At 42.0% G+C, this 27,664-nt stretch overlaps 1 protein-coding gene across 1 annotated transcript in view; it reads right to left on the reverse strand.

Moving 5' to 3' along the window:
• Positions 1 to 18,499, reverse strand: part of LOC132884605 (peptidyl-prolyl cis-trans isomerase FKBP5-like) — a 66,371-nt gene extending 47,872 nt beyond the window's left edge. Inside the window, exons 1-5 of the mRNA XM_060918450.1 lie at positions 18,461 to 18,499; positions 16,196 to 16,310; positions 15,951 to 16,107; positions 14,883 to 14,973; positions 14,472 to 14,555 (exon numbers count right to left, since the gene is read on the reverse strand). Coding sequence (XP_060774433.1) covers positions 14,472 to 14,555; positions 14,883 to 14,973; positions 15,951 to 16,107; positions 16,196 to 16,310; positions 18,461 to 18,499 — 486 coding nt within the window. The remainder of the gene's footprint in view (positions 1 to 14,471; positions 14,556 to 14,882; positions 14,974 to 15,950; positions 16,108 to 16,195; positions 16,311 to 18,460) is intronic.
• Between the last annotated feature and the right edge of the window lie 9,165 nt (positions 18,500 to 27,664).

Consider the following 27,664-nt stretch of genomic DNA (forward strand, 5'->3'; position numbering starts at 1 on the left):
AATTGCATCAGGACTGACAGAATCGCTTGCTTCATGGGGGCTAAGTGAAAGCAAACAAGTTTGCATTACCACAGATAGTGGAGCAAATATAGTGAAAGCTACCTCCCTCAACAACTGGACTCGCCTGCAGTGTTTTGGGCATCGACTTCACTCAGCTGTTGGTAAGTTGAATAGCAGAATTGCCTTAATTATATTTTCAGGTCGTATAAATATGAAAAATTCATGTTCATTATTATCTTTTTTTTAAAAAAACAATTATTTAAAAAGAAACTAGACAAGAAAGTTTTACAATGTTAGAGAGTTAATACTTTTCATAATGTTTATTAGGCCACCCGTTTAAAATTATGCTTTATGTATTTCTCAAAGATTATTTGCCACCTCAGAAGATTCTAACCTATTCAAACTATGTTGGATTCAGGCCCATGTCTATTAAATTTAAAAAGACTGTCTTGATTATGCAGCCCCTCATGTAAAATATTCTGTAGGCCTATTATAAATAATCATACTAGTTCTCTTTTTCTGTTTTTTTTTTCCCCAGAGAGAGCCGGAAAGAACAAGAAAGTGGAGCGTGCTGTGGGTGTGTGTAAGAAAGCAGTGGCTGCCTTCAGCTTCTCTTGGAAGAAGAAGAGAGACCTGGCTGCTGCTCAGGAAGAGCTTCACCTACCCCAGCACAAGTTAGTGACCGAGTCACCCACCAGGTGGGGCTCACGTCAGAAGATGGTTGAAAGAATGCTGGAGCAGCAGAAAGCCATCGCTCAGGTCTTAGGTGCAGACAAAAAGACAAGACAACTGGTTCCTGCATGGCAAGACATAGAGGTCCTGGAATCTGTGCATGGGGCCCTGAATACACTACTGGAATTCACTGATTCACTCTCCAGTGAAAATTATGTGAGTGTGTCATACCTCAAGCCGATGCTGCAACTTTTCAGAACACAGATTCTGAAGCCAGCCGACGATGAAACACAGCTCACCAAAGAATTGAAGATGACAGTCATGTCATACCTGGATGAAAAGTATACTGATCCGATTACTGAGGAACTGCTTGATATTGCAACATTGGTTGATCCGCGTTTCAAGGTGCAATACATCAACCCAGAAAACATTGATGCCATCAAAATGAGAGCTGTGTCTGAGATGCTGGAGGACCTGTCCACTTCAGTCAGAACAGAGGAAGCAGCACCAGAACAAGCAGAGGCAGGAGATGCTGCAGTACCTCCCCCCCTGAAGAAACAAAAAAAGTCATTGGGCAGCTTCTTTAAGAAATCGCACTCCAGCCCAGGACTCAATGACAGAGAGTTAGTTGAGAGGGAACTTGAAAACGACCTGATGGCAGCAGATGCAGACAGCAAAACGGACCCACTGCAGTGGTGGAAGATCAATGAAAGAAACTTCCCAAGACTTAGCTGCCTTGCAAAGTGCTATTTATGCATCCCTGCAACCAGCACACCCTCTGAGAGGGTATTTAGCACAGGGGGTAACATTGTGACCTGCCACAGGGCAGCTTTAAAACCTGAGACAGTGGATAGACTTGTCTTCCTCGCTCGTAACCTGTAAACAGTCAAACCTTAAAAACCTTAAAACACACTGACGTACAGGATTGCACTTTTTTTCTCCTTGCAGCATAAGGTTTACACGTCAATATGTCTTTTATGTTTATTTGAAAGCTGCTAGAATTTGCACAAATGATTAACAATGGTATATAGTTTTTATTTTTCAGTTTCAGTTTATTCATTTGAACAAAAAGAACAAAAGAATGTGCATCCAGTTTGTTTTGGTTCTGTGAAACTTGAAGGCTTGTTAAGCTATTTTTGTTAATTAGGAAGGAACTACTAATTTGTAATGTTCATATTTTGAGCAGAAAATTAAAGAAAATACAAAAATGGTGATTTGATTTATATCGTGATATATATCGTTATCGAAAATTTTGAAAAAATATATTGTGATATAATTTTTTCTCATATCGCCCAGCCCTACCCCAGGGTAACTTCTAAGCAACTGAAGGCCTCTCTCACGTTGGCTAATGTTAATGTTCATGAGTCCATCATCAGGAGAACACTGAGCAACAATGGTGTGCATGGCAGGGTTGCAAGGAGAAAGCCAGTGCTCTCCAAAAAGAACATTGCTGCTCATCTGCAGTTTGCTAAAGATCACATGGACAAGCCAGAAGGCTATTGGAAAAATGTTTTGTGGATGGATGAGACCAAAATAGAACTTTTTGGTTTAAATGAGAAGTGTTATGTTTGAAGAAAGGAAAACACTGCATTCCAGCATAAGAACCTTATCCCATCTGTGAAACATGGTGGTGGTAGTATCACGGTTTGGGCCTGTTTTGTTGCATCTGGGCCAGGACGGCTTGCCATGATTGATGAAACAATGAATTCTGAATTATACCAGCGAATTCTAAAGGAAAATGTCAGGACATCTGTCCATGAACTGAATCTCAAGAGAAAGTGGGCCATGCAACAAGACAACGACCCTAAGCACACAAGTTGTCTCATTTGTTTAAATGGGTTCTCTTTATCTACTTTTAGGACTTGTGAAAATCTGATGATGTTTTAGGTCATATTTATGCAGAAATATAGAAAATTCTAAAGGGTTCACAAACTTTCAAGCACCACTGTAATACTGTTTCTGCAACAATCTTGTTAGATGTAAAGTTCGTGCTAACCACAAAAACCTCGGCAGCATCAAAACAATGTTATGTCTTGAAATCTTATGTCTTGAGGTCAATTAAATTAACCTTACAAATCCAGGATGTCCCTGACACAAAGTGATGCAAACTTGCGTGTCAAGCTTGCCAACAATGTTCGACAGCAACCCACCCAAGAGCACTTATTCCTAGTACTGATGTCCGTGTGTTATCTCGAAAGTTTGATAACATCACCTCGAGATGTAGCTAGCAGCTATACCTCTGTTGAAATGGACTGGCTTATGATCAAAAACTAGTGAGCTGACAACACTTAACACAGCCAAACCTCAAGCAAGTGAAACAACACAAGAAATAGCAAGATAGTGAATGTAATATTACTTACTAGGTCAACAGAAAGAAGGCTAGCTCAGCATCTGTTTTACAGCCTTTTATCTCACCAACAAGTAAAAGCCAGTCCAAGATTTACTTGTCTTGTCTCTTGCTTGGTCACTCTATCTTTTGCCATGATGTCAGTCCTGAGAATACCGATCTAGATTATTTTTATAGTTATTAGCTAGCTGAATACTCTGTAGTTGATGGTGTGTAATGTGGTGCTGTAAAGCATTACGCAGTTCTCACAGGAGGTCAGTTTTCATGAGAGCTCTCTCCAGGATGCTGACAAGAGTTACACAGTGCTATAACTGGTGAACAGGGCATGGAGTCAGGATGGAAGGCAAGCCATTCTCCCCATTACAAGTCAATGTGCCATCAAAATGATTTTGCAGCTGATATTTTAAGGTAAAAATTCTACCTAATGTTGCATTAAGATACTTCCAACAGAGTTATTAAGAGTTATTCATAAAATTGTTGTCAAGGATGGGATGAAGACAGATGTATGTGCAGAAGATAGTTTATTTAATAAAAGTAACAACAGGCAAACAATCCATGTCAGTGAGCAGAAATCATAAACGTTAAACAAGCAGAAGTTCGGGCAAGGCACAAACAGACTATCTAGGGCAGAGATGAAAGCACAATCAACAAACAGGAATAGGAATAAGGAAAGCAGGAGATTGAAAGGGAAACATGGCTCGGTAAAATGTCACTATGAATTCAATACTTCGCACTGAGCGTGTGTTAAAGTCTTTATATAGACATGCTGATGCGCCTTAATCCTGTGCAGGTGTGCATCATTAACGGCGCACGTATGAGAGTCCACTCGGCATGCGCGCAGTCCGGAGCGTGCCCGAGAGTCTGACAGATGCATGCGCCACGACGCACAAGTGTGACAGAACCATTGAACATGGAATTGAAAGTCGCACTGAGGATGACCGTGATTGTTTACAGTTTCTGCTGCAGTACACAAGTGGACAGCCACATGAGTTGGTGAAGAGCTGCATTCACATGCCACATTAAACAGGCTACGCCAAAGCAGAGCAAATGTTAAAGGAATATTTCGGTGATGACTACAAGATTGCAGAGGCATACATAAAGGAAGCCTTGGACTGGCAGACAGTCAAGCCAGAAGATGGCACCGCACTACAGTCCTTCTCATTGTTTCTAACTGGTTGCTCCAACACAATGGCAGATATTAGCTACATGGAAGATTTGGACAATGCAGCTAGCATAAAGGCATTAGTTAGCAAGCTCTCCTACAAACTCAAAGAATCCTGGAGAAAGTTTGCCTGCGACCTGCAAGAAAAGACAAAGAAAAGAGTAAATTTCAAGGACTTTGTTGACAAGCAAGTCAAGTACTTATTGCATCCTCTGAATGGAAACATAAAAGAAAATGCCTCCAACACAAAGGATTTAGTCTGACAGAAACCAAAAGCACAAAATACGGAAATGCCTAAAGTCAAAAAGGTTTTCACAACATCCATTGCCTCATCACCGGAAAATAAAGATAAGAAGGAAAATGAGGAGAACTCAACATCAGACAAAATAAAGGTTGTTTCAGTGGATGCCAATGGCAAACCAGGTCTTTACTGCAATGGAGAACATCACAGCTTCACAGTCTGCAGAGTATTCAAGAGCAAGCCACACAAGGAAAAACTTGAGTTTTTGAGAAGCAAAGGTCTGTGCTTTGCATGCTTGAAACATGGTCACATAAGTAGCAGCTGTAGAGAGAAGGCTCAGTGTCAAGAATGTTCTCATTCGCATCCAACCCTGCTGCACATTACATTCAAAGACTCAAAGGGAGAAACAGCAAAAGAAAGTAATGATCAGCAAGCCGTAACCACTGATCTTGTTCAAATCCCAGAAATTTGTGGTGTCACCGGGGCCGGTAAAGAAGATTGTTTTCTTTCAATCATTCCAGTACAGGTCAAGGCACAGAAAGGAACCAAGATAGTGGCAATGTACACATTTTTGGATCCAGGAAGCTCTGCTACCTTTGCTACAGAGTCACTAATAAATGAGCTGAACATGAATGGATGCCACACAAGCATCTCATTGCGAACAATGGGAAATGCGTCTGTGGTGAACACATGCATCGTGACAAGCCTGGAAATCAGTAGCCTGGAAGGTGACCAGTTTATTGAGCTTTCAGAAGTGTTTTCCCAAAAGGCCATTCCTGTGACTAAGGATAATATCCCACGCCAAGAGGATGTCATTAGTTGGCCTCACCTAAAAGATGTGAAACTTCCCGCCATTGAAGCAGAAGTTGGATTACTAATAGGAGCTAACGTTCCCAAGACAATGGAGCCACTTCAGGTGGTGAGTGGTGTGGATGATGGACCGTATGCCGTGAGAACAGCATTGGGCTGGACAGTAAACGGATCTCTTAAAGGAAAAGGCAACTTTTGTACAAAACCAGGTGTGTAATAGGAGAAAAACATATACGTAATCAATTCCGTTAATTATTTCCATTATATGTCGAACATGAAAAAATATTTTTAACTTTGAAATCATGAATTGACACAGAGGAGCCGAAGTTGGAGGAGGCAGCCATTTTGAGATTGTGGGCAACTATAAACCAATCAGAATCTTTCGTTAATGCGCCTCCCTCTGATCTGTGACGTCACTGGGCCCATGAAAACAGTGTTTACAAGCAGATCACTGTCATTAGGAGTCCCGGCGGGTGGCTTGTATTCGATTCGTTTATATCCCAACCTTGTCAGCTGTCAGATTTATGTTCATGGACCCGGTAAGCTGGTAAATAATATATATATTTTTTTCTTTACCAAATTCTAACAGAAAATGAGAGCGCCCGAAAGGGAAAACCGAGCCGAGCCGCTTCACGCATGCGCAGTAGGCTTGGTAGGACAAATCCAGATAGGAGTCATTTAGGATTCAGCCATGTTTCTGCTCCATGTTTTTACTCAACCAAAGTTATACAGTATTATGAGCTTTAAGTTGCATAAATAAAGCCATTTAGTGAAACTTTGAAGAAGCGATTGTACTGGTTTTTTACCTTATTACCATGAAGCACTGAAGAGTTCTTTTCAGTGGTGGGCCGCATGACATCACGCAGTAGATCAATATGACGGAACACATCTTCGCTGAGCTCAGCGCAAGCCCATATTATTAAAAGTTAAAAGATACTGTTATGCGGTCTGTTTTTTCTCTATAAATTCCACGATCGATTACTTTATATATTTATTTATCTATCTATTTGTGGTGATTTTGTACAAAAGTTGCCTTTTCCTTTAAAGGAGGAAATGATGGGCTGAAGAGGAATATATCGGCAGCGGTTACAGCAAACCGAATCTCAGTAGCTAGGCTAGAAAAGCTTTGGCATCAACAATTCAAGCTGGACTTTCCCGATACAGAGCAGAATGAAGACATTGAAATGTCCAAGGAAGATTACCAGTTTATTAACATGGTGTCTCAATCATCACAACTGAAAGATGGTCATTACAGTATTTGCCTTCCACTGAGAAACAAATCACTGTGCATGCCAAACAACAGATCAGTGGCAGAGCAACGGGTACTGAACTTAAGAAAGAGATTTTCTAAAGATGCAGATACAGAATATGTTGCATTTATGGAAGACATTGTCAAGAAAGGCTATGCAGTGAAAATAGACAGTGCTGAATGTGAACCGACTGAGGGAAGAACATGGTATCTGCCTCATCATGGAGTTAGACACCCGGTCAAGCGAAAGCTGCGAGTTGTCTTCGATTGTGCAGCGAGCTTTGCAGGAACATCACTAAATCAACAGCTCCTACAAGGACCAGACCTGACAAGTTCGCTAGTCGGGGTCCTCACGAGGTTCAGACAAGAAACCATAGCCAGTATGGCTGATGTGGAAGCCATGTTTTACCAAGTTGGAGTCAAAGAGGAAGACACAAATCTACTAAGATTTCTCTGGTGGCCGGAAGGGAATTTTGAGAAAGAACTTGCTGAATTCAAGATGCTGGTGCATATCTTTGGTGCAACATCATCACAAAGTGTTGCAACCTATGCCCTGCAGAAATGTGCAGTTGATATTGAGGATGAATTCAGGCAAGAAGCCGCTACAAATGGTAAAGAAAAATTTTTATGTGGACGACTGACTTAAGTCAACAGCTGATGAAGACACAGCAGTCACACTGTGCACCAACTTAAGAAGCATGTTGGCGAAAGGTGGTTTTCAGCTAACCAAATGGTCAAGCAATAGCAGGAAGTTGCTCAACTCAATTCATGAAGATGAGAGGGCACAAGGATTTCAAGACCTGGATTTGAATGTGGACAGTTTACCAATGGAGTGAGCACTGGGAATCCAGTGGTGTGCTGAGACTGATCAGTTTAAGTTCAAGATTAATCTCAAAGATCACCCCCACACCAGGAGAGGCCTGCTTTCCTTTGTCAGCTCCATCTTTGATCCTCTGGGATTTACAGCTCCAGTGATCCTGCCCACCAAAAGAATTCTGCAAGATTTATGCCAGCAGAAATACAGCTGAGATTAAAGCTTACCAGATGATGTCATTAAAGAACAGACAAAGTGGACTTCAGACTTGCAACAGTTAGAGGAGTTTGGCATTGACAGATGTATCAAGACAGAGGAGTTTGGTGCACCAGTCTTCACTCAGCTACACCACTTCGCTGACACAAGTGAAGACACCTATGGAACAACAACAAGTTATCTCGTGCTACGCTCTTCAACTGGTGAGACTCAATCCACTCTCATGATGGTGAAGGCACGGGTGGTACCACTGAAATCTCCAACCATACCTAGAATGAAATTAACTGCAGCCTCAGCTGCAGTCAAGATGGACAAGCTGTTGAAGAAAGAGCTTGAATTGGAACTTCATGACTCAATATACTGGACAGATAGCACAGTTGTGCTGAAGTACTTGAATAGTGAAAGTACCAGATTCAAGACTTTCATTGCTAATAGAGTGTCAGCCATTCTGGAGCATTCTCAAGCTTCACAGTGGAGGTATATCAATACCAGCCTGAACCCAGCAAATTATGTCTCCCGAGGTCAGTCTGTTGAAGCATTCTTGAAATGTGAAAGCTGGCTTTCAGGACCGAGTTTCTTGCTCTGCGGTGAAGACCAGTGGCCAAAGAATCCAGATCCTGGAATGATAAATGTGGATGACCCAGAGGTCAAAAGAGTTGTTCAATCACATGTCATACAGATGCAAGAGCTCAAGGACCCATTGGACCAGCTGATGATGCATTACTCATCCTGGACAAAGCTAAAGCGTGCTGTAGCCTGGTTTTTGAAATTGAAGGATCTGCTGAAAGAACTGAAAGCAAAGAAAAAGACTGAACCAAGCTCATCAAGCAGGGAAAGAAAGAATCAGTTCAAGAAAGATTATAAAGGAACACGACTTACCTGTGAGGATTTGACCAAAGCAGAGACAGAAATTGTGAAATACGCCCAAAAGCAAGGATTCCAAAAAGATCTGGAAATGCTAAAAGAACAACAAAGGGTAAAGAAAAGTAGTTTGCTTCATAAGCTGAGTCCAGTGCTACAAGACAGACTTATGAGAGTGGGAGACAGGTTGAGCCGTGCGGCAATGCCAGACGACTCAAAGCAGCAAGCCATCTTGCCAAATGACTCACACATCACAAGGCTTGTTCTTAGACACATTCATGATGTTACAGCACATGCGGGAAGAAATCACATGCTGGCTCAATTGCGGCAGAGATTCTGGATCCCTGGAGCCATTAGGAGAATCTTGTCAAAGTGCATCACCTGTAAGAAGCTGCATGGCACAGCTGGCAAGCAACTCATGGCAGATCTACCAAAATGCAGGGTTCTGCCTGACAACCCTCTATTTACGAGAGTTGGCATCGACTACTTCGGCCCATTCCTGGTAAAAAAGGGAAGAGGACATGTACAACCCCGATTCCAAAAATGTTGGGACAAAGTACAAATTGTAAATAAAAATGGAATGCAATGATGTGGAAGTTTCAAAATTCCATATTTTATTCAGAATAGAACATAGATGACATATCAAATGTTTAAACTGAGAAAATGTATCATTTAAAGAGAAAAATTAGGTGATTTTAAATTTCATGACAACAACATCTCAAAGTTGGGACAAGGCCATGTTTACCACTGCGAGACATCCCCTTTTCTCTTTACAACAGTCTGTAAACGTCTGGGGACTGAGGAGACAAGTTGCTCAAGTTTAGGGATAGGAATGTTAACCCATTCTTGTCTAATGTAGGATTCTAGTTGCTCAACTGTCTTAGGTCTTTTTTGTCATATCTTCTGTTTTATGATGCACCAAATGTTTTCTATGGGTGAAAGATCTGGACAGCAGGCTGGCCAGTTCAGTACCCGGACCCTTCTTCTATGCAGCCATGATGCTGTAATTGATGCAGTATGTGGTTTGGCATTGTCATGTTGGAAAATGCAAGGTCTTCCCTGAAAGAGACGTCGTCTCGATGGGAGCATATGTTGCTCTAGAACCTGGATATACCTTTCAGCATTGATGGTGTCTTTCCAGATGTGTAAGCTGCCCATGCCACATGCACTAATGCAACCCCATACCATCAGAGATGCAGGCTTCTGAACTGAGTGCTGATAACAACTTGGGTTGTCCTTCTCCTCTTTAGTCCGAATGACACGGCGTCCCTGATTTCTATAAAGAACTTCAAATTTTGATTCGTCTGACCACAGAACAGTTTTCCACTCTGCCACAGTCCATTTTAAATGAGCCTTGGCCCAAAGAAGACATCTGCACTTCTGGATCATGTTTAGATACGGCTTCTTCTTTGAACTTTCAAGTTTTAGCTGGCAACGGCGGATGGCACAGTGAACTGTGTTCACAGATAATGTTCTCTGGAAATATTCCTGAGCCCATTTTGTGATTTCCAATACAGAAGCATGCCTGTATGTGATGCAGTGCCGTCTAAGGGCCCGAAGATCATGGGCACCCAGTATGGTTTTCCGGCCTTGACCCTTATGCACAGAGATTGTTCCAGATTCTCTGAATCTTTTGATGATATTATGCACTGTAGATGATGATATGTTCAAACTCTTTGCAATTTTACGCTGTCGAACTCCTTTCTGATATTGCTCCACTATTTGTCGGCACAGAATTAGGGGGATTGGTGATCCTCTTCCCATCTTTACTTCTGAGAGCCGCTGCCACTCCAAGATGCTCTTTTTATGCCCAGTCATGTTAATGACCTATTGCCAATTGACCTAATGAGTTGCAATTTGGTCCTCCAGCTGTTCCTTTTTTGTACCTTTAACTTTTCCAGCCTCTTATTGCCCCTGTCCCAACTTTTTTGAGATGTGTTGCTGTCATGAAATTTCAAATGAGCCAATATTTGGCATGAAATTTCAAAATGTCTCACTTTCGACATTTGATATGTTGTCTATGTTCTATTGTGAATACAATATCAGTTTTTGAGATTTGTAAATTATTGCATTCCATTTTTATTTACAATTTGTACTTTGTCCCAACTTTTTTGGAATCGGGGTTGTAAAAAGGTACGGTGTCATCTTTACTTGTGTTGCCATTCGTGCAGTGCATTTGGAAGTTGCATCCTCACTTGACACTGATGCATGCCTGAATGCAATTAGAAGATTCCTTGCGATAAGAGTATAGGTCAGAGAGATGTATTCAGATAATGGGACAAACTTTAGAGCAGCTGACAGTGAGATGAAAATGATAAGTGAGTGGAACACCAGTATAATTGAAAAACACAACAGAAAAGATGTACAGTGGCACTTCAACCCTCCAACAGGTTCTCACCACGGAGGAACCTGGGAGCGGCTCATCCGCTCTGTGAGAAAGATTCTAAATGTCACAGTAAAGGAACAGCTGATGGATGAAGAGGGTCTCTACAGCCTTTTGTGTGAAGCTGAGGCCATCATAAACAGTAGGCCCATAACAAAGGCATCTTCTCATATTAATGACTTGGAAGCCTTAACCCCTAATCACCTTTTGTTACTGAAAGTCAAACCGGAGCTGCCTCCAGGAGTGTTCAACAAAGATGATCAGTACACAAACCGAAGATGGAAACAAGTCCAGTATCTCACGGACATATTCTGGAAGCGCTGGTGCAAAGAGTACCTCACACAGCTCCAAGAATGTCAACAATGGTCAACACCTCAAAGAAACTTCTGTGTCGGTGACGTGGTGCTGATTGTGGACGACACGTCACCCAGAAACTCCTGGCCTTTTGGACAGATCTTAGAGACTTTTCCTGACAGGAGAGGCTTTGTTCGTCAGGTGAAGGTCAAGACCCGGACCAATGAACTTTTGCGCCCAGTAACAAAGCTGTGCCTGCTGCAAGAATCTGAGGGGGATTAATGGACTGTTCTGTGGAATTGCCCTGTCTGGGGTAGAGGAATATAGTTATGGACTGAAGCTAAAGTTGTTGTTCAATTTTAACTAAGTTTAACTAAAAGCAAGATGATATGTGAATTAGTGTATCATTAGGCTCCTTCAGTTTAAGTTTTGAGTAATTGTCTCAATGGCATTGGTAACAATTAGGGGCCGGAAATGTAGGCGCCTAAATGCAGTCTATTCAAGTTAAAATAATTTTACATTTAAAAGGGTACAAGTTCATTAATACAATAAATATGATTTATAATTTCATGATTTAAAAATGTTAAAACGCATTTGATTTGCTCTGTAAGGTTAAGAAAGGACTTTTAATGTGATCCTGATGCCCACATTATTTTGCTTTATTTTGATATGTGAGGAATGGGGTGATATAGGAAATAGAAAGGAGATTGGAGTGAAATAGTTTTTTGACCTCTCTTCATGCTACACCCTCGAAATCTGTGTACATTTTATGGATAACTTTCTTCATTTTTGTAATGTTGCTTTTAAGAGTTTCAAGTAAACAGTTAAACATAAGAAGTGGACTCATGGAATATTGTCAAGTGTTTTTTGGGATGAGGGAGTTTGCTGAGCGTCAAGCTAAAGCTTCAATTGGAACCTAGGAAACTACAGGACCTGACTTGGACTCTGGACTGGATTCAGGCATGGGCTCGAGCTCTGTCTGTGCATTGTTCCAGTCCTGGTCAGGACCCAGTGGTGGGACAACAACGTCTTCATGGCCAGGCAGCGGCGGGATGACGACGTCTTCATAGTTGGGCAGCGGCGGGACAACGACATCTTCATGGCCGGGCGGTGGCAGAGCAATGACCTCTTCAGAGCCAGGTGGCATCAGAGGCCACCCCGTCATCCTGGCACTGGTTCTGGAACTGGCACTGGCTCTTGCACTGGAGCTGGCACTGGCTCCGATTCTGGTGCCAGCACTGACTTAGGTGTTGGTTCAGACTCTGGTGCTGGTTCTGGTACAGACTCTTGCACTGGCACAGACTCTTGCACTGGTCCTAGCTCTGGCTCTGGTTCGGTCTCTGGCTCTTGCTCTAGCAGTGGCTCTGGTTTGGGTGTTGGCTCTTGTTTTGGCTCTGGCTCTTGCTCTAGCAGTGGCTCTGGTTCAGGCTCCAGCACTTGCACTAGGTCTGGCTCTGGTTCAGGCACTGGTTCTAGCTCTGACACAGGCTCCGGCTCTTGCACCGGTTCTAGCTCTTGCTCTGGTTCAGGCGTTGGCTCTGGCTCTGATGCAGGCTTCGGCTCTTGTACTGGCTCTAGCTCTGGGATTGACTGTGGGACAGGCTGTGGGACTGGCTCTGGAGCAACAGCCTCTAGGAGGAGCTCAGGAGTAACTGTCTCCTCTGCTGTCACCGTGTTGACCACTGGGAGGAGCTCTGGGGCAACGACCTCCTCTGCTGCTACTGTGTCGGCCTCAGACGTGATAGCCCCCTCCCAAAAATGTAATGGGGGTCCTCCTTGTCTAATGCCTTATAAATGTATTAGAGCATGACCTGAAAAGTCTGCAAGCTCCGAAGGCATGGGTGCTCTACTCTTATGAGGTACTTGGCCCATCGGCGTGTTCGTCCAGTAAGCCAGGAGAGCATGCAGCTTACCCAGACAGATTCTGGAGGCTTAGAATCTTCTAGAGCCCCACAAAAGAAGGCACACTGCATGGTGAATCCACAAGGATGATATTCTCCATCACAGGGTGTTGGTGTGTCTATTCCAGTATGCTGCTGGAAAAACAAGGCTAGAGGCTGAGGTATGAAAATCTGGAAGTGGCATGGAATGGCGTACTGGAACACTTCTGCTACATCCATAGTTTGGCAAAGTATTCTGTCAAGGATGGGATGGAGATAGATGTATGTGCAGAAGATAGTTTATTTAATAAAAGTAACAACAGGCAAACAATCCAAGTCGGTGAGCAGAAATCATAAACATTAAACAAGCAGAAGGTTGGGCGAGGCACAAACAGAGTATCCAGGGCAGAGACAAAAACACAATCAACAAACAGGAACAGGAATCAGGAGACCGAAACAGAAACACAGCTCAGTAAAGTGTCACTATGAACTCAACACTTCACACTGAGCATGTGTTAACAAAGTCTTTATATAGGCACGCTGATGCGCTTTAATCCTGTGCAGGTATGCATCATTAATGGCACGCACATGAGAGTCCGCTCAGTGCGCGCGCAGTCCGGAGTGCACCCAAGAGTCCGCCAGATGCATGTGCCATAGCGCACAGGTGTGACAATTGTTTATGATGTAAATATAATGACCTCTATAATTTACAAATTGTGTGCTTTTTATGTACAGTAAAGGATATTATTATTAAACAAGGATTGGCTGCTGGATAGGTGGGACATCTGAAAAGCCTTTATAGTTGGCTATGAATAAATGCTTGTATGAAGATAAACAGTTTTTCTGGTCATTGTCATTTCTATGTTTTATTACATATTAAATCCAAATGAAATCCATAAATAATGTTTGTTTTTGGCAATTGGCGTTTTAGCGTTTTTCAGTGTAATTGAAATGAAATCTTTAAATTTAATTTATCTCTTTTGTGGGTAACCAGATATTAAAATTTCTATACTTGTGGTTAAGGTATATGCAAGAGAGAAATGTTTCTGTGTGGGGAAAGCCTGTAGTTTTCAGAACTTTATATTATTAAAAATTCTATACGTGTGGTTAAGGTATATGCAAGAGAGAAATGTTTCTGTGTGGGGAAAGCCTGTAGTTTTCAGAACTTTATATTATATAAAATAAAAATCTCCTTCTCACCCCCGGCGGGGGGGTGGTATCCATGTCATCCTCAAGCTCGGGTCCTCTACCAGAGGCCTGGGAGTTTGAGGGTTTTGCGCAGTATCTTCGATGTTTCTAGTACTGCGCTCTTCTGGACTGAGGCTTCAGATGTTGTTCCTGGGATTTGCTGGAGCCACTCTCCCAGTTTGGGGGATACTGATATATATATATATATATATATATATATATATATATATATATATATATATATATATATATATATATATATTAGAAAATGTCAAAGCATCACAATGGGAAGGTTTTTTTTTTTTCAGGCTGTCACACAAACAGTAAACAAAGGTGTCAAAAAAGACTTCTCACCTTGAAGTACTGGGTTCCTTTCTGCTTGACCAAAACTGCTTGCTCTAGTTTTTCACTCAAGTCCATTTCCCAGGATTGTTTAGCCTGAATAAAGAAACATCAGCTTGCTAAAACCTTTGTTCTATGAACACTAGAGGGAGTGGTTTCTCTTTGACTGTCCCAGAACATTGCCATTGTTTTATGTAAAACAACAATGTGAATTCGATAATAATGCCAATCAAATCAAGGTCCCAGAATTTAATCTACATTTATATTTGCTTGCATGCTAACCCCTATGATCTAAGTTTAGCTAAAATTCTGTTGGATTACTTTGCAAGTAACTTGATATGCTGTTTAAGTTGCTATTAACAGGAACTCATTCAACATTTGAAAAAATAACCTAAATAGAGGTTATTCAATTCAAGTTCTCACCAACTGAAAATCTTTGAGTGTTACTTCATACAGAAGTTCTGCATTTGGTCCAATGTCCAATTCTCGTTTTCCTTCTTTACCATAGCCATATCTGCAAAATATAGCACATATCATGACAAAAGTAGAACTTTTAGATAAAAAGGCACACATGATTATTACAATGTACTGTTTATCATACATTAAAATGGTGATGTATTTTGTATCTTTATTCTGTATTTCATTATTTTGTATTTTGACTATTTTTTACATTGTAAACAATACTGAAGACATGAAAACTATGAAATAACATATGGAACATATATGGAATCATGTGGTCAATAAAAAGGTGTTGAAAAAGAACAAACAAAATGTGTCATATTTTAGATTCTTCAAAGTAGCCACTGTTTACCTTGATGACGCATTGCATAGTATTGGCATTATCTTAACCAGCTTCATGAAGTAGTCACCTGGAATGCTTTTCAATTAATAGGTGTGTCTTGTCAAAAGTTACTTAGTGGAATTTCATACCTTCTTAATGTGTTTGAGATCATCAAACAGGAAATAAAAATAATTTTAAAAAAATATATAGTAAATAGCCCTATTCGACAACTGTAGTAATCCATGTTATGTCAAGCACCGCTAAACTAAGCAAAGAGAAACGACAGTCCAACGTTACTTTAAGACATAAAGTATCTTTTAATTCATAAAAATAAAGAAAAAACATTGAATTAGCAGGTGTGTCCAAACTTTGGACTGGTACTGTATATGGCAAATGTACTTAATAAACTGGCCATTGGGTGCATCTAGAAATTAAGTACACCTAAACTGAAGCCAAGTCTGCTTTCTGTATTTATGTTTGAAAGCGACAGCACTACACATTCATGAATGTCTCTGGTCAGTGAATGCTCATTAGAAGGTGTGTCCAAACTTTTGTCTAGTACTATAGTATGAGTCAAAAGTTTGGACATGTATGAAATGTAAGCTACGTGAAATGTACTGATCAGTGCACATAAAAAAAATGTAATATACATTTATTAGAATTCTGATTCCATTCATAACTTGAGGCAAATCACCATTTTTGGAACCTACTTGGGTTTTAAATATAAGAGACAGCATTCCCCTTTCTGCATCTTCTCCATGGCCCGATCCACTCCCAGAGGAACACCCACATCCTCGGATTCTCCCACCACAAACGTGGCATCCCGTGAATCAAACAAACGACCACCACATCTTCCTTCCAAGTGCACTGTAGCACATAAAAAGGTTTGTCTTAAATGAATATACCTCCAGAAATACATAAATCAAGAATTCCAGAATTCTAATTAAATATATACCATGAACTGTGGCTCCATCATTGGGATTGTTGTAGCCTTCACCTTTCACCTTTATTCTCCTTAAGATTCCACCATCCTCTGTAAGCTCCTCCCCTCTAAAGCTCAACAGCTCTACCTAGAAAGCACAAGGGTGGGGAGCATATATTAACCAACTACTGTTAATACAACCCCTTTTCCAAAAAAAAATTGGAATGCTGTGTAAAATGTAAATAAAAATTGAATGTGATGATTTGCAAATCATGGAAACCCTATATTTCATTGAAAATAGCACAAAGACAACATATCAAATGTTGAAACTGAGAAATGTTATTGTTCTTTGAAAACTATATGTTCATTTTGAATGTAATGCCAGCAATAGGTTTCCAAAAAGTTAGAACAGGGGCAATAAAAGACTGGACAAGTTGTGTAATAAAAAAAAATAAAAATTAATAATAATAATAATAATAATAATAATAACTAGCAACAGGTCAGTAACATGATTGGGTATACAGTGTCTTGCAAAAGTATTCATCCCCCTTCATGTTTGTCCTGTTTTGTCACATTACAACCTGGAATTAAAATGGATTTTTTGAGGGTTAGCACTAGAGGTCTGTGCGGGTCGGATTTTTCAGTCCCGCTCCCGCTCGCTCCCGCGCCCGCATTGTGCAGTCCCACTCCCGCCCGCAAAGAATTATGATTTTCAGTCCCGCTCCCGCCCGCGCCCACAAAAAAATTATGATTTTCAGTCCCGCTCCCGCCTGCGCCTGCCATATTTTGTCCCGCTCCCGCCCACAAATCCCGCATGATGCAGACGTTCGCGTTATTTCTCAGGAAAGTTCTTATCTTGACACAGCGTGATGGTGCCCCGCCCCTTTGAGTGGATTTGAGCATAAATATCTACAGCTCACATTTGTTATTGTTTACCTTGTTTCTGAATTCAGCATGTAGTATCTCTAATAATAATAATTAGTGCTATCAAGCTATTAAAATATTTAATCACAAATCACACATTTTTATCACATGTGAAACCACTGAAATTCTCTGATCAGCATAAAAAAGTGAATGGGCTTGCTTTGTACCAATGTTTTTTTTTTTATTGCAAAGCAGAGCTAGTAAAAGAAATGAATTGATTTACTGCTTGCGTTAGTCTCCAACTTTAATCAGAGAGACATATTACACAGTGACGGTAGGCTTGACTCAATGCTATCCCAGAAATCCTTCCTGTAATATGCAAATTTGGCCGCCTCTGATTGGACAGCCAAATTTGCATATTACAGGAAGGATTTCTGGGATAGCATTGAGTCAAGCCTACCGTCACTGTGTAACCTGTCTCTCTGATTAAAGTTGTAGACTAACACAGCAAGTAAATCAATTCACTCATGGTTCTCTTGCTAGCTGGGTGTGAACTGCAAGTTATTAGAGTGATCAAAGAATTTCTCCTTAGGGTGATCAATGGCAAGTTTAAGATGCCATTTCTCACTCAATCTGGCAATCTGACTTTCTCTGCAAACTTAGGTATCTTAAAATGTTTTTATTAATGCCAAATAAAATATCCAGCACAAATTATATATGATAGACATAAATTAATAATTTATAAATTTTATTTCAAGCACGTTTTTAGTTAGCGGGACTGCAGCTTATCACCGCTCCCACCCGCGCGCGCATATGTGCACTTCCGGTCGCACCCGCAATGAGCTTTCAAAATTTGTCCCGCACCGCACTGCTTTGCGGCGGGTCCCGTGAGTCTCCCGCGGGAGTGCAGGGCTCTAGTTAGCACCATTTGATTTACACAACATGCCTACCACTTTAAAGGTGCAAATTGTTGTTTTATTGTAACACAAATAAAAATTAAGATGAAAAAATAGAAATATGGAGTGTGCATAGGTATTCACCCCCTTTCATATGAAACCCCTAAATAAAAGCTAGTCCAACCAATTCACTTCGTAAGGTCACATAATTAGATGATTAAGATCCATCTGGGGGTTAAATCGGAGTGCTAACCTCCTAGTGGTATTCCCCGGGCAATGGCTACAGCAATGACCTTGGGTTGCGATACCACCGGGAGCATGGTGGGAAACCGGCAGGCTTGTCCTGAAAGGTTCCCCCTGGTTCAACCATGGTGGGATGGTTCCCAGGGGAGCTGCTGCTGGCAAATAACACCCGCACCTTTCCAGCTTACCGCTCTTCCTTATCGGAGCGTGATACAAAATAGATAAGGTTGGGCGAAGGGTCAGCACCCCCTCACCACAAAAACTTAAAACTGCTGCAAATAAACCTGGAAGCTACTAGGCCGACAACCATCATTTCGACCAGGACCACTACCATGTTGGGGACATGGAATGTCCAAACTATGTATGAGGTGAGAAAAACAGCACAAGTGGCAACAGAGATGAGAAATTACAAGCTAGAGGTGATGGGAATCAGTGAGTCAAGATGGACAGGCTCAGGACAGGTGATGTTAAACACAGGAGAATTGCTGCTATACGCAGGTCATGAACAGGAAAATGCCCCACACACACAGGGAGTGGCCTTAATGTTGTCCAAAACAGCCCAGAAAGCTCTCATTGAATGGGAGACACACAGCCCAAGGATTCTAACTGCATGCTTCCGTACAGAAAGAAGGAGGATCAACATGGATATCATCCAGTGCTACGCTCCAACAAATGATGGTGATGAAGAGGTCAAAGAGGAGTTCTATAACAGAGTACTGACAATCATCCAGAACAGCCCAAGACGCAACATCGTCACCACCATGGGGGACTTCAATGCCAAGATAGGGAGTAACAACCAAGGCTACGAGTCAATCATGGGGGAACAAGGTTTGGGCGTAATGAATGATAATGGGGAGAGGTTTGCCTATATGTGTGCTACAAGCAACCTAGTCATAGGTGGGAGTATGTTCCAACATCAAAGGATCACAAAGCCACTTGGACATCACCAGACATGTTCACAGAAAACCAAATTGATCATATATGTATTGGGGAAAAAGTTCAGAAGATCCCTCCAAGATGTTCGAGTCAAGCGAGGAGCCGATGTTTCCTCAGACCATCACCTACTGATTGCAATTTTAAGGTTAAAACTGAGAAAAAACTGGACAGGGGACACCAGACAAAGTGGCAGAAGGGACAACACCTCAGTCCTGAGGGATGCAGAAAAGCTGGAAGAATTCAGGATCACACTCTCCAACAAGTTCCAGGTCCTGCAAGACTTGGAGACCACGATAGAAGACTCCATTGAGGAAAAGTGGCAGGGGATAAAAGAGGCAGTAACATCAACATGCCAGGAAGTGCTGGGCACAAAGAGACGAAGCCACAAGGAGGGGATCTCAGAAGAGACCCTGGAAAAAGTGGAGAAGAGGAAAAAGAAGAAAGCAGCAATAAACAGCTGTCACACAAGAACAGAAAAAGCCAAAGCACACGAGGAATACGTAGAAGCACATCAGGCAGTAAAGAGGCATATAAGAGCAGACAAGAAGAATTACATGGAGACACTAGCAGTAGAAGTGGAGGATGCAGTCCGCCATGGCAACATCAGGGAGCTGTACGCTACCATCAAGAAACTTTCTGGAAAACACACCCAGTCAGAGAGACCAGTAAAGGACAGCGATGGGAACATCATCCCGGATACGGAAGGGCAAAAGCCCAGATGGGCACAGTATTTTGAAGACTTGCTAAACAGACCAGCCCCAAGGGAAACGGCAGACATCCACCAAGCGGACAGTGACCTGCAAATTGAGTGTGGACCACCATCAAAGGAGGAGATCCAGAAAGCTGTCAAACAGCTGAAGAATGGGAAGGCATCAGGTCCAGACAATATCCCAGCAGAGGCGCTGAAGGCAGATGTGGAGACAAGCGTGGAGATGCTCTACCCATTGTTCCAAAGCATATGGGAGAAGGAAGAAGTCCCACAGAAGTGGAAGGAGGGGTACATCATCAAACTACCAAAGAAGGGTGACCTTAGCTCCTGCGCCAATTACAGGGGAATCACCCTTCTCTCAATTCCAAGTAAGATCTTCAACAGAGTACTCCTGAACAAGATGAAAGATGCTGTGGACTCAAACCTCCATGACCAACAAGCAGGGTTCAGGAAAAACAGATCCTGCAAGGACCAGATCAACACACTTAAAATAATTTTGGAGCAGTCCATAGAATGGAACTCACCTCTCTACGTCAACTTTATTGATTATGAGAAAGCATTCGACAGTTTGGACAGACAGTCACTATGGAAGCTACTGAAGCACTATGGTATACCTGAAAAAAAAATCACCAACATCATCAAGAACTCCTATGAAGGGATGACATGCAGGGTAATCCATGGCCAACAACTCACAGATGCCTTCCAAGTGCGGATGGGGGTGAGGCAAGGATGCCTGCTGTCCCCATTCTTGTTTCTTCTGGCCATAGATTGGAGTATGAAGACATCCACAGACAGTAAGAACAATGGAATAAAATAGACAGCTGGGAAATGGTTGGATGATCTGGATTTCGCAGATGATCTGGCTCTTCTCTCTTACACACAGCAACAAAAACAAGAGAAGATCCACAGTGGAAAGAGCAAGATCCTCAAGGTCAACACAAACTGCAATACTCCCATCACCTTGGCAGGAGAAGCACTAGGAGAGGTGGATAATTTCACTTACCTAGGAAGCATCATCGACAAACAAGGTGGGACAGATGCAGATGTAAAGGCACAGATAGGGAAAGGCAAGAACAGCTTTCCATCAGTTGGATAAAGTCTGGAGATCATCAGAACTGACTACGAGTACTAAAATCCAGATATTCAACACAATGGTAAAACCTGTTCTATTGTATGGTGCAGAGACATAGCGAACAACCAACACAACATGGAAAATACAAGCTTTCAGAAATACCTGCCTTAGGAAAATTCTTAGAATCTACTGGCCTAACACCATCAGTAATGAGGACTTGTGGCACCGCACCAGGCAACAACCAGTATGGACTGTCATTCTACGTAAACGCTGTACATGGATACGGCACACCTTGCGCAAACCAGTAACATATCACAAGAGAGGCCTTCACCTGGAACCCCCCGGGGAAGTGGAAAAGGGGAAGACCGAAGAACACATGGAGGCGGGACCTGGATGCTGATGTGAGGGCAACCGGCTACACATGGTAGAGAGGGCCCAGGACTGCATGAGATGGAAGGATCTAGTCCATGGCCTATGCCCAAGGTTGGGCAGTAGGCCTAAGTAAGTAAGTAAGATCCATCTGTGTGCAATCAAAGTGTCACATGATCTGTCACATGATGTCTGTATAAACAAACCTGTTCTGGAAGGACCCCGACTCTGCAACACTACTAAGCAAGCAACATAAAAACCAAGGAGCAGTCCAAAGAGGTCAGAGAGAAAGTTGTGAAGTATAGATCAGGATTGGGTTACAAAATATATATGTATATAAAAATTTGAATATCCCAGAGAACACCATTAAATCTCATCTCATCTAATTATCTCTAGCCACTTTATCCTTCTACAGGGTCGCAGGCAAGCTGGAGCCTATCCCAGCTGACTACAGGCGAAAGGCGGGGTACACCCTGGACAAGTCGCCAGGTCATCACAGGGCTGACACATAGACACAGACAACCATTCACACTCACATTCACAGCTATGGTCAATTTAGAGTCACCAGTTTTTTTTCATCTAACCTGCATGTCTTTGGACTGTGGGGGAAACCGGAGCACCCGGAGGAAACCCACGCGGACACAGGGAGAACATGCAAACTCCGCACAGAAAGGCCCTCGCCGGCCACGGGGCTCGAACCCAGGACCTTCTTTCTGTGAGGCGACAGCCCTAACCACTACACCACCGTGCCGCCACCATTAAATCCATTATAGCAAATGGAAAGAATATGGAACCATTACAAACCTGACAAAAGAGGGCTGCCCACCAAAACTCACAGACCGGTCAAGGAAGGCATTAATCAGAGATGCAACAAAGACACCAAAGAAAACTCTGAAGGAGCTGCAAAGATCCACAGTGGAGATGGGAGTATATGTCCATAGGACCACTTTATGCCATACACTCCACAGAGTGGGGCTTTATGGAAGAGTGGCCAGGAAAAAGTCATTATTTAAGAAAATACATTTGGAGTTTGCCCAACAGCATGTGGCAGACTCCCCAAACATATGGAAGAAGATTCTCTGGTCAAATGAGACTAAAATTGATCTTTTTGGCCATCATGGAAATGCCATGTGTGGTGCAAACCCAACACCCTGAGAACACCCTTCCTACAGTGAAGCATGGTGATGGCAGCATCATGCTGTGGGGATGTTTTTCATCTGCAGGGACAGGAAAGCTGGTCAGGACTGAAGGAAAGATGGATGGCACTAAATACAGGGTAATTCTGGAGGAAAACCTGTTTGAGTCAGCCAGAGGTTTGAGACTGGGATGAAGGTTCACATTCCAGCAAGACAATGACCCTAAACATACTGCAAAAGCTACACTGGAGTGGTTTAAAGGGAAACATTTAAATGTCTTGGAATGGCTGAATCAAAGCCCAGACCTCAATCCAATTGAGAATCTGTGGCATAACTTGAAGATTGCTGTATGCCAACGCAACCCATCTAACTTGAAGGAGTTGGAGCAGTTTTGCCTTGGGGAGTGGGCAAAATTCCCAGTGGCTAAATGTGCTAAGCTAATAGAGACATACCCCAAGAGAGTTGCAGCTGTAATTACAGCAAAAGGTGGATCTACAAAGTATTGATTTTGGGGGTGAATACCTATGCACACTACAGGTTTCTGTTTTTTCATCTTAATTATTGTTTGTGTCACAATAAAACAACAATTTTCACCTTTAAAGTGGTAGGCATGTTTGTGTAAATCAAATGGTGCAACCCCCCCCAAAAAAAAAAAATCCATTTTAATTCCAGCTTGTAATGCAACAAAACAGGAAAAACACCAAGGGGGATGAATACTTTTGCAAGACACTTAAAAAGAGCATCCTAGAGAGGCTGAGTCTCTCAGAATTAAAGATGAGAAGGGGTTCGCCAATCTGTAAAAGACTGCGTGGGCAAACAGTGGAACAATTTAATAATAATATTCCTCAACTTAAAATTGCAAAGTATTATGGGAATCACATCATCTTCAGTACATAATCTCATTAAAAGGGTCACAGAAGCTGGAGAAATCTCCGTTTGCAAGGGACAAGGCCAAAAACCAATACTGGATGCCTATGATCTTCTGGCCCTCAGGCAACACTACATTAAAAACAGACAATTCTGGAGTGGAAATCACTGCAATGGTTCAGAAACACTTCTGAATACTATCACTTGTGAAAAGAGTTTGTTGATGCATCCACAAACGCAAGTTAAAATTTTACCATGCAAAGAAGAAACCATATATAAACACTATCTCGAAACACTGCTACCTTCTCTGGGCCTCAGCTCATTTATGATGGACTGATCTTATGTAATCCAATGAAGTGAATCGATCATCATGACCTCCAGTTGATCACAAAGGGATCTGAACCTAAGAACTGCCACCTTAAAATAAGTTGCTGTATTACTATAACTGTAATGATTTAGAATGTTTCGGATGCAATTACCATATGTATAACTAAGATGCACTGAAAAGAAAAGTAAGGCAACTGCATATTCTCATCTCATCTCATTATCTCTAGCCGCTTTATCCTTCTACAGGGTTGCAGGCAAGCTGGAGCCTATCCCAGCTGACTACGGGCGAAAGGCGGGGTACACCCTGGACAAGTCGCCAGGTCATCACAGGGCTGACACATAGACACAGACAACCATTCACACTCACACCTACGGTCAATTTAGAGTCACCAGTTAACCTAACCTGCATGTCTTTGGACTGTGGGGGAAACCGGAGCACCCGGAGGAAACCCACGCGGACACGGGGAGAACATGCAAACTCCACACAGAAAGGCCCTCGCTGGCCCCGGGGCTCGAACCCAGGACCTTCTTGCTGTGAGGCGACAGCGCTAACCACTACACCACCGTGCCGCCCGCAACTGCATATTATAAAGTTTAAATTTTGGCACTTTATTAAATGGACTAGATTAAGATTAAAACATATTTAAAGGAAAAGAAAACTTAATTTCTACAGTTTAAGTTTGCAGAAAGATTATGTACTTTTAAACACATTTCATGAAGGGAATTTGTTTATGTGTCAAATGTAGCATAATTTCGAATAATAATGATAAGCATATTTGGCAGTGTGATGTCGCTGTGAGCCTTTAACAAAAGAATAATCCAAGCCTTCTTTTGTTAAATGGATCCCAGTGACATCACACTGCCAAAAATGCTTATGATTATTATTTGAAATTATGCTATATTTGACACATTTGGACAACTTCACTTGGTGAGAGTGTTTATAAGTACATAATCTTTCTGCAAACCCAAACTAATGAATTAAGCTTTCTACTCCTTTAAAGCAGATTAATTCTCCTTAGCTTTTGCTTGGCCCAATTTTGGGCAGCCCTCTCATAGTCCATCTCGCTGTCATCCATGCTGATGTAGATTAATTTGTCCAGCGAGTCTCCTCCTAGCTTATTAAAGTCAGTCGGCTTTGTCCGTCTGGCGGGGGACAACATCGGCAGCCAATGAGATCGCTTATAATGAATCGGAAACTTCCGGGATGTCTAACGTTTTCTTTCGATGTTTTTATTGGACGGTTTGAACACGTGATCTTGACATGGCCAACAGATTAGTTTGTTTACATCCTACCACGCGGACATATCACTTTGACAGAATCAACACAAACATTGGGAAAAAAAGACCGCTTGTTTAACACAAATATCAATTGGTATGTAAATGGATCTGTTATTTGCTCTCCTATGTATCTAGTTACTTGTCGGTAGGAAATTTTAATGTATCGGTATAAATCTAAGCGTATTGGATTTTAGCTAAAGCGACTAAGCGTATCGGCAGGCAGAGCAAGCGTATCGGGCCCGATACGCTAAAACGCTTTGGGGAAAACCATTTTCAGGTACATTTCAGCTAACAACGCCCAGAAGTGAGGACATTGCAATCCCATCATCGCTGTCAGGCCATTGTGCCATGCTCAGTGATAAGGACAAGGACATCCCAGCACCCCATCCCACCACTTAGCAGGAGCAGGACAGCAGCTCGGAGTCAAAGTCAAAGTGTGTTTCAGTACTCAAACTGTTGGGCTATTTCGTTGGGATTTTTTACAATGTAATAAAATGTGCTATTCCCTTATACTCATGTTTTATTATTTGACGTTTGCATGGTAAATTAACATATACTCGAATAAAAACAGCAAATGAGGTGGTCTTCCTTTCTACAATGCTACATGATCGGTTCCTTGGTTCCTCCCCACTATATATTGAGGTATTTCACCTGACGTCACAGGGTCACGTGACGCCCCGGTGTCCACCATTTTGAATGTCAAGCTACATACTCACGCTGCAGACAGAGAGGGAGAACCAGCTTGAAAAAAAAACGTATTAAAGACACCTAGAATAGATTAATTTGTCAGTAAGCACTCTATAAATAACCATGGTGTTTGCTTGTTGTGCTGTGGGCTGCCACAACAGACAGGGACAGCGTGCAGGATGCTCCTTTTACCGGTTTCTAGTGATGGGAATTTCGGCTCTTTTTCGGGAGCCGGCTCTTTTGGCTCTTCTTACTATAAGGAGCCAGCTCTTTCGGCTCCCAAACGGCTCCTGAGATTTTATTTTTGATTTAATTGCTGCAATTAACTAGTTAATTAATTACATTATTATTTATATTTTATCAATAGGATGTTTTCCATTTTATTTTTTAGTTTTTGTAGCCATTGTAAAGCTTGGTAAAGTATAGCAGTGTAACAATGTTCTAGCTATAGAAATAAAACTTACTTACCAATTAATAAATTATTTTCTCACAAACATAATGCAAAACTGTGTTATATTACCAATATAAAATACACAGCTGATTTTCCCCTCCTCAGGTGCCTCACAGACTCCTCTCCCCTGCGCTCCACAGCTTTAAGCATTACACCAATTTTCGTATTTTCGCAGCTGTGAATGACATCAACCCCCCCAACCAAAAAAAGTAGGCGTACACCATGCTACTTTTTTTCCTTTGAATGGTGATAGACAACACAAAGACGCAATCGGACAGCAACTTTTTTTGTGAATGTCTCTCTCTCTGATGCACCTAAGGACAAAAAACTAATTCGGCTCCCCAACTCGGCTCCCACCGAAGAGCCGGCTCCCGTAGTTCGCTTCAAAGACCCGGCTCTTTGAACCGAGTCGTTCGCGACCGACACATCACTACCGGTTTCCTACTGACCCAGACAAGAGGGCCAAATGGATTGCAGCTGTGAAGAGACAGGATTGGGAGCCAACAGAGTACTCCAGACTTTGCAGTGATCATTTCATTTCAGGTTAGTTTATCAGTTAACGCAATTTTGATAAAATATATAGCAAAAAGTAAATGGGTCATTGTTTGTTAACCCATCTGAGCAGTGAAACAAGGCAGTGTTAATTTGTCTAGGGTTGCATGTAGCAGACATCAGACATAAAATGCAATAACAGAAGCTAGAAAGAAACGGGACACAGAAATAAATAAACAGGGCTCCATACCAAGGCTGGGTACAGTGTTTGTGATAAAAGACAGATCCAATTTAACATGAATCACAGCTTACTTTCTTGTTAAAATGTGCAAAGGTCTCCACCATCTCATACCGCCTTGCACTGAAGGACTTAAGCGTGCCGTCCAAAATGGCTGCGTCACGTGACTTGGTCACGTGGGTGAAATACCTCAATAGACCAGTTCACAGATATCGCCGCGCATGCACAGGGTCAAAGGTCGAGGCCTTATCGGAGATAAAAACATGGCGGCAAACAAGCCAAACCTTAGTAAATACGCCTTATGGATATGAGAGAATGGGGATTGCCAACTACCATGGGGGTAGAAGAGTTAAGGGCGCTTGCATATGCCACAGATATTTTGAAAATCCAGCCTGTACCGTCCAAGGAAGATGAAGAAAAATCGAGGTATGTACCCGATGATACTGCCACGCCCACTGCAGTTTTTGACAGGTCAACATCTGACACGGAGAAATAATATAAGTCGTGCTGCCTACCAGATTACAGTCGTCTGTTTTATTGTATCAGTACTAGTATCACTTACTATACTCATCAGTCATAGATTAGTCCAGTACAACATGACCAGCTTGCTTTTTTTCCATTTGACTGTCGCAAGTTTTTTCAGGCTGGTACAGTCAAAAATTGAAAAAAGTTTTGGCCTACTAAACTAGTCATCGATTCTACTAGTGTATTAATTGGAGTCGACATGAAAACGTTATGTAAAAACTTTAAACCAGTACAATCTCTTCTTCAAAGTTTCACCAAATGGTTTTATTTATGCAACTTAAAGCTCATAATACTGTATAACTTTGGTCGAGTAAAAACACGGAGCAAAAACATGGCTGAATCCTGAATGACTCCTATTTGTTTAAATAGGTGACTACATAGGCGCCAAAATGTAGTTTCTTTTTCCCTGCCA

Source organism: Neoarius graeffei, chromosome 4 (assembly GCF_027579695.1).
Source record: "Neoarius graeffei isolate fNeoGra1 chromosome 4, fNeoGra1.pri, whole genome shotgun sequence".
NCBI lineage: Eukaryota > Metazoa > Chordata > Actinopteri > Siluriformes > Ariidae > Neoarius > Neoarius graeffei.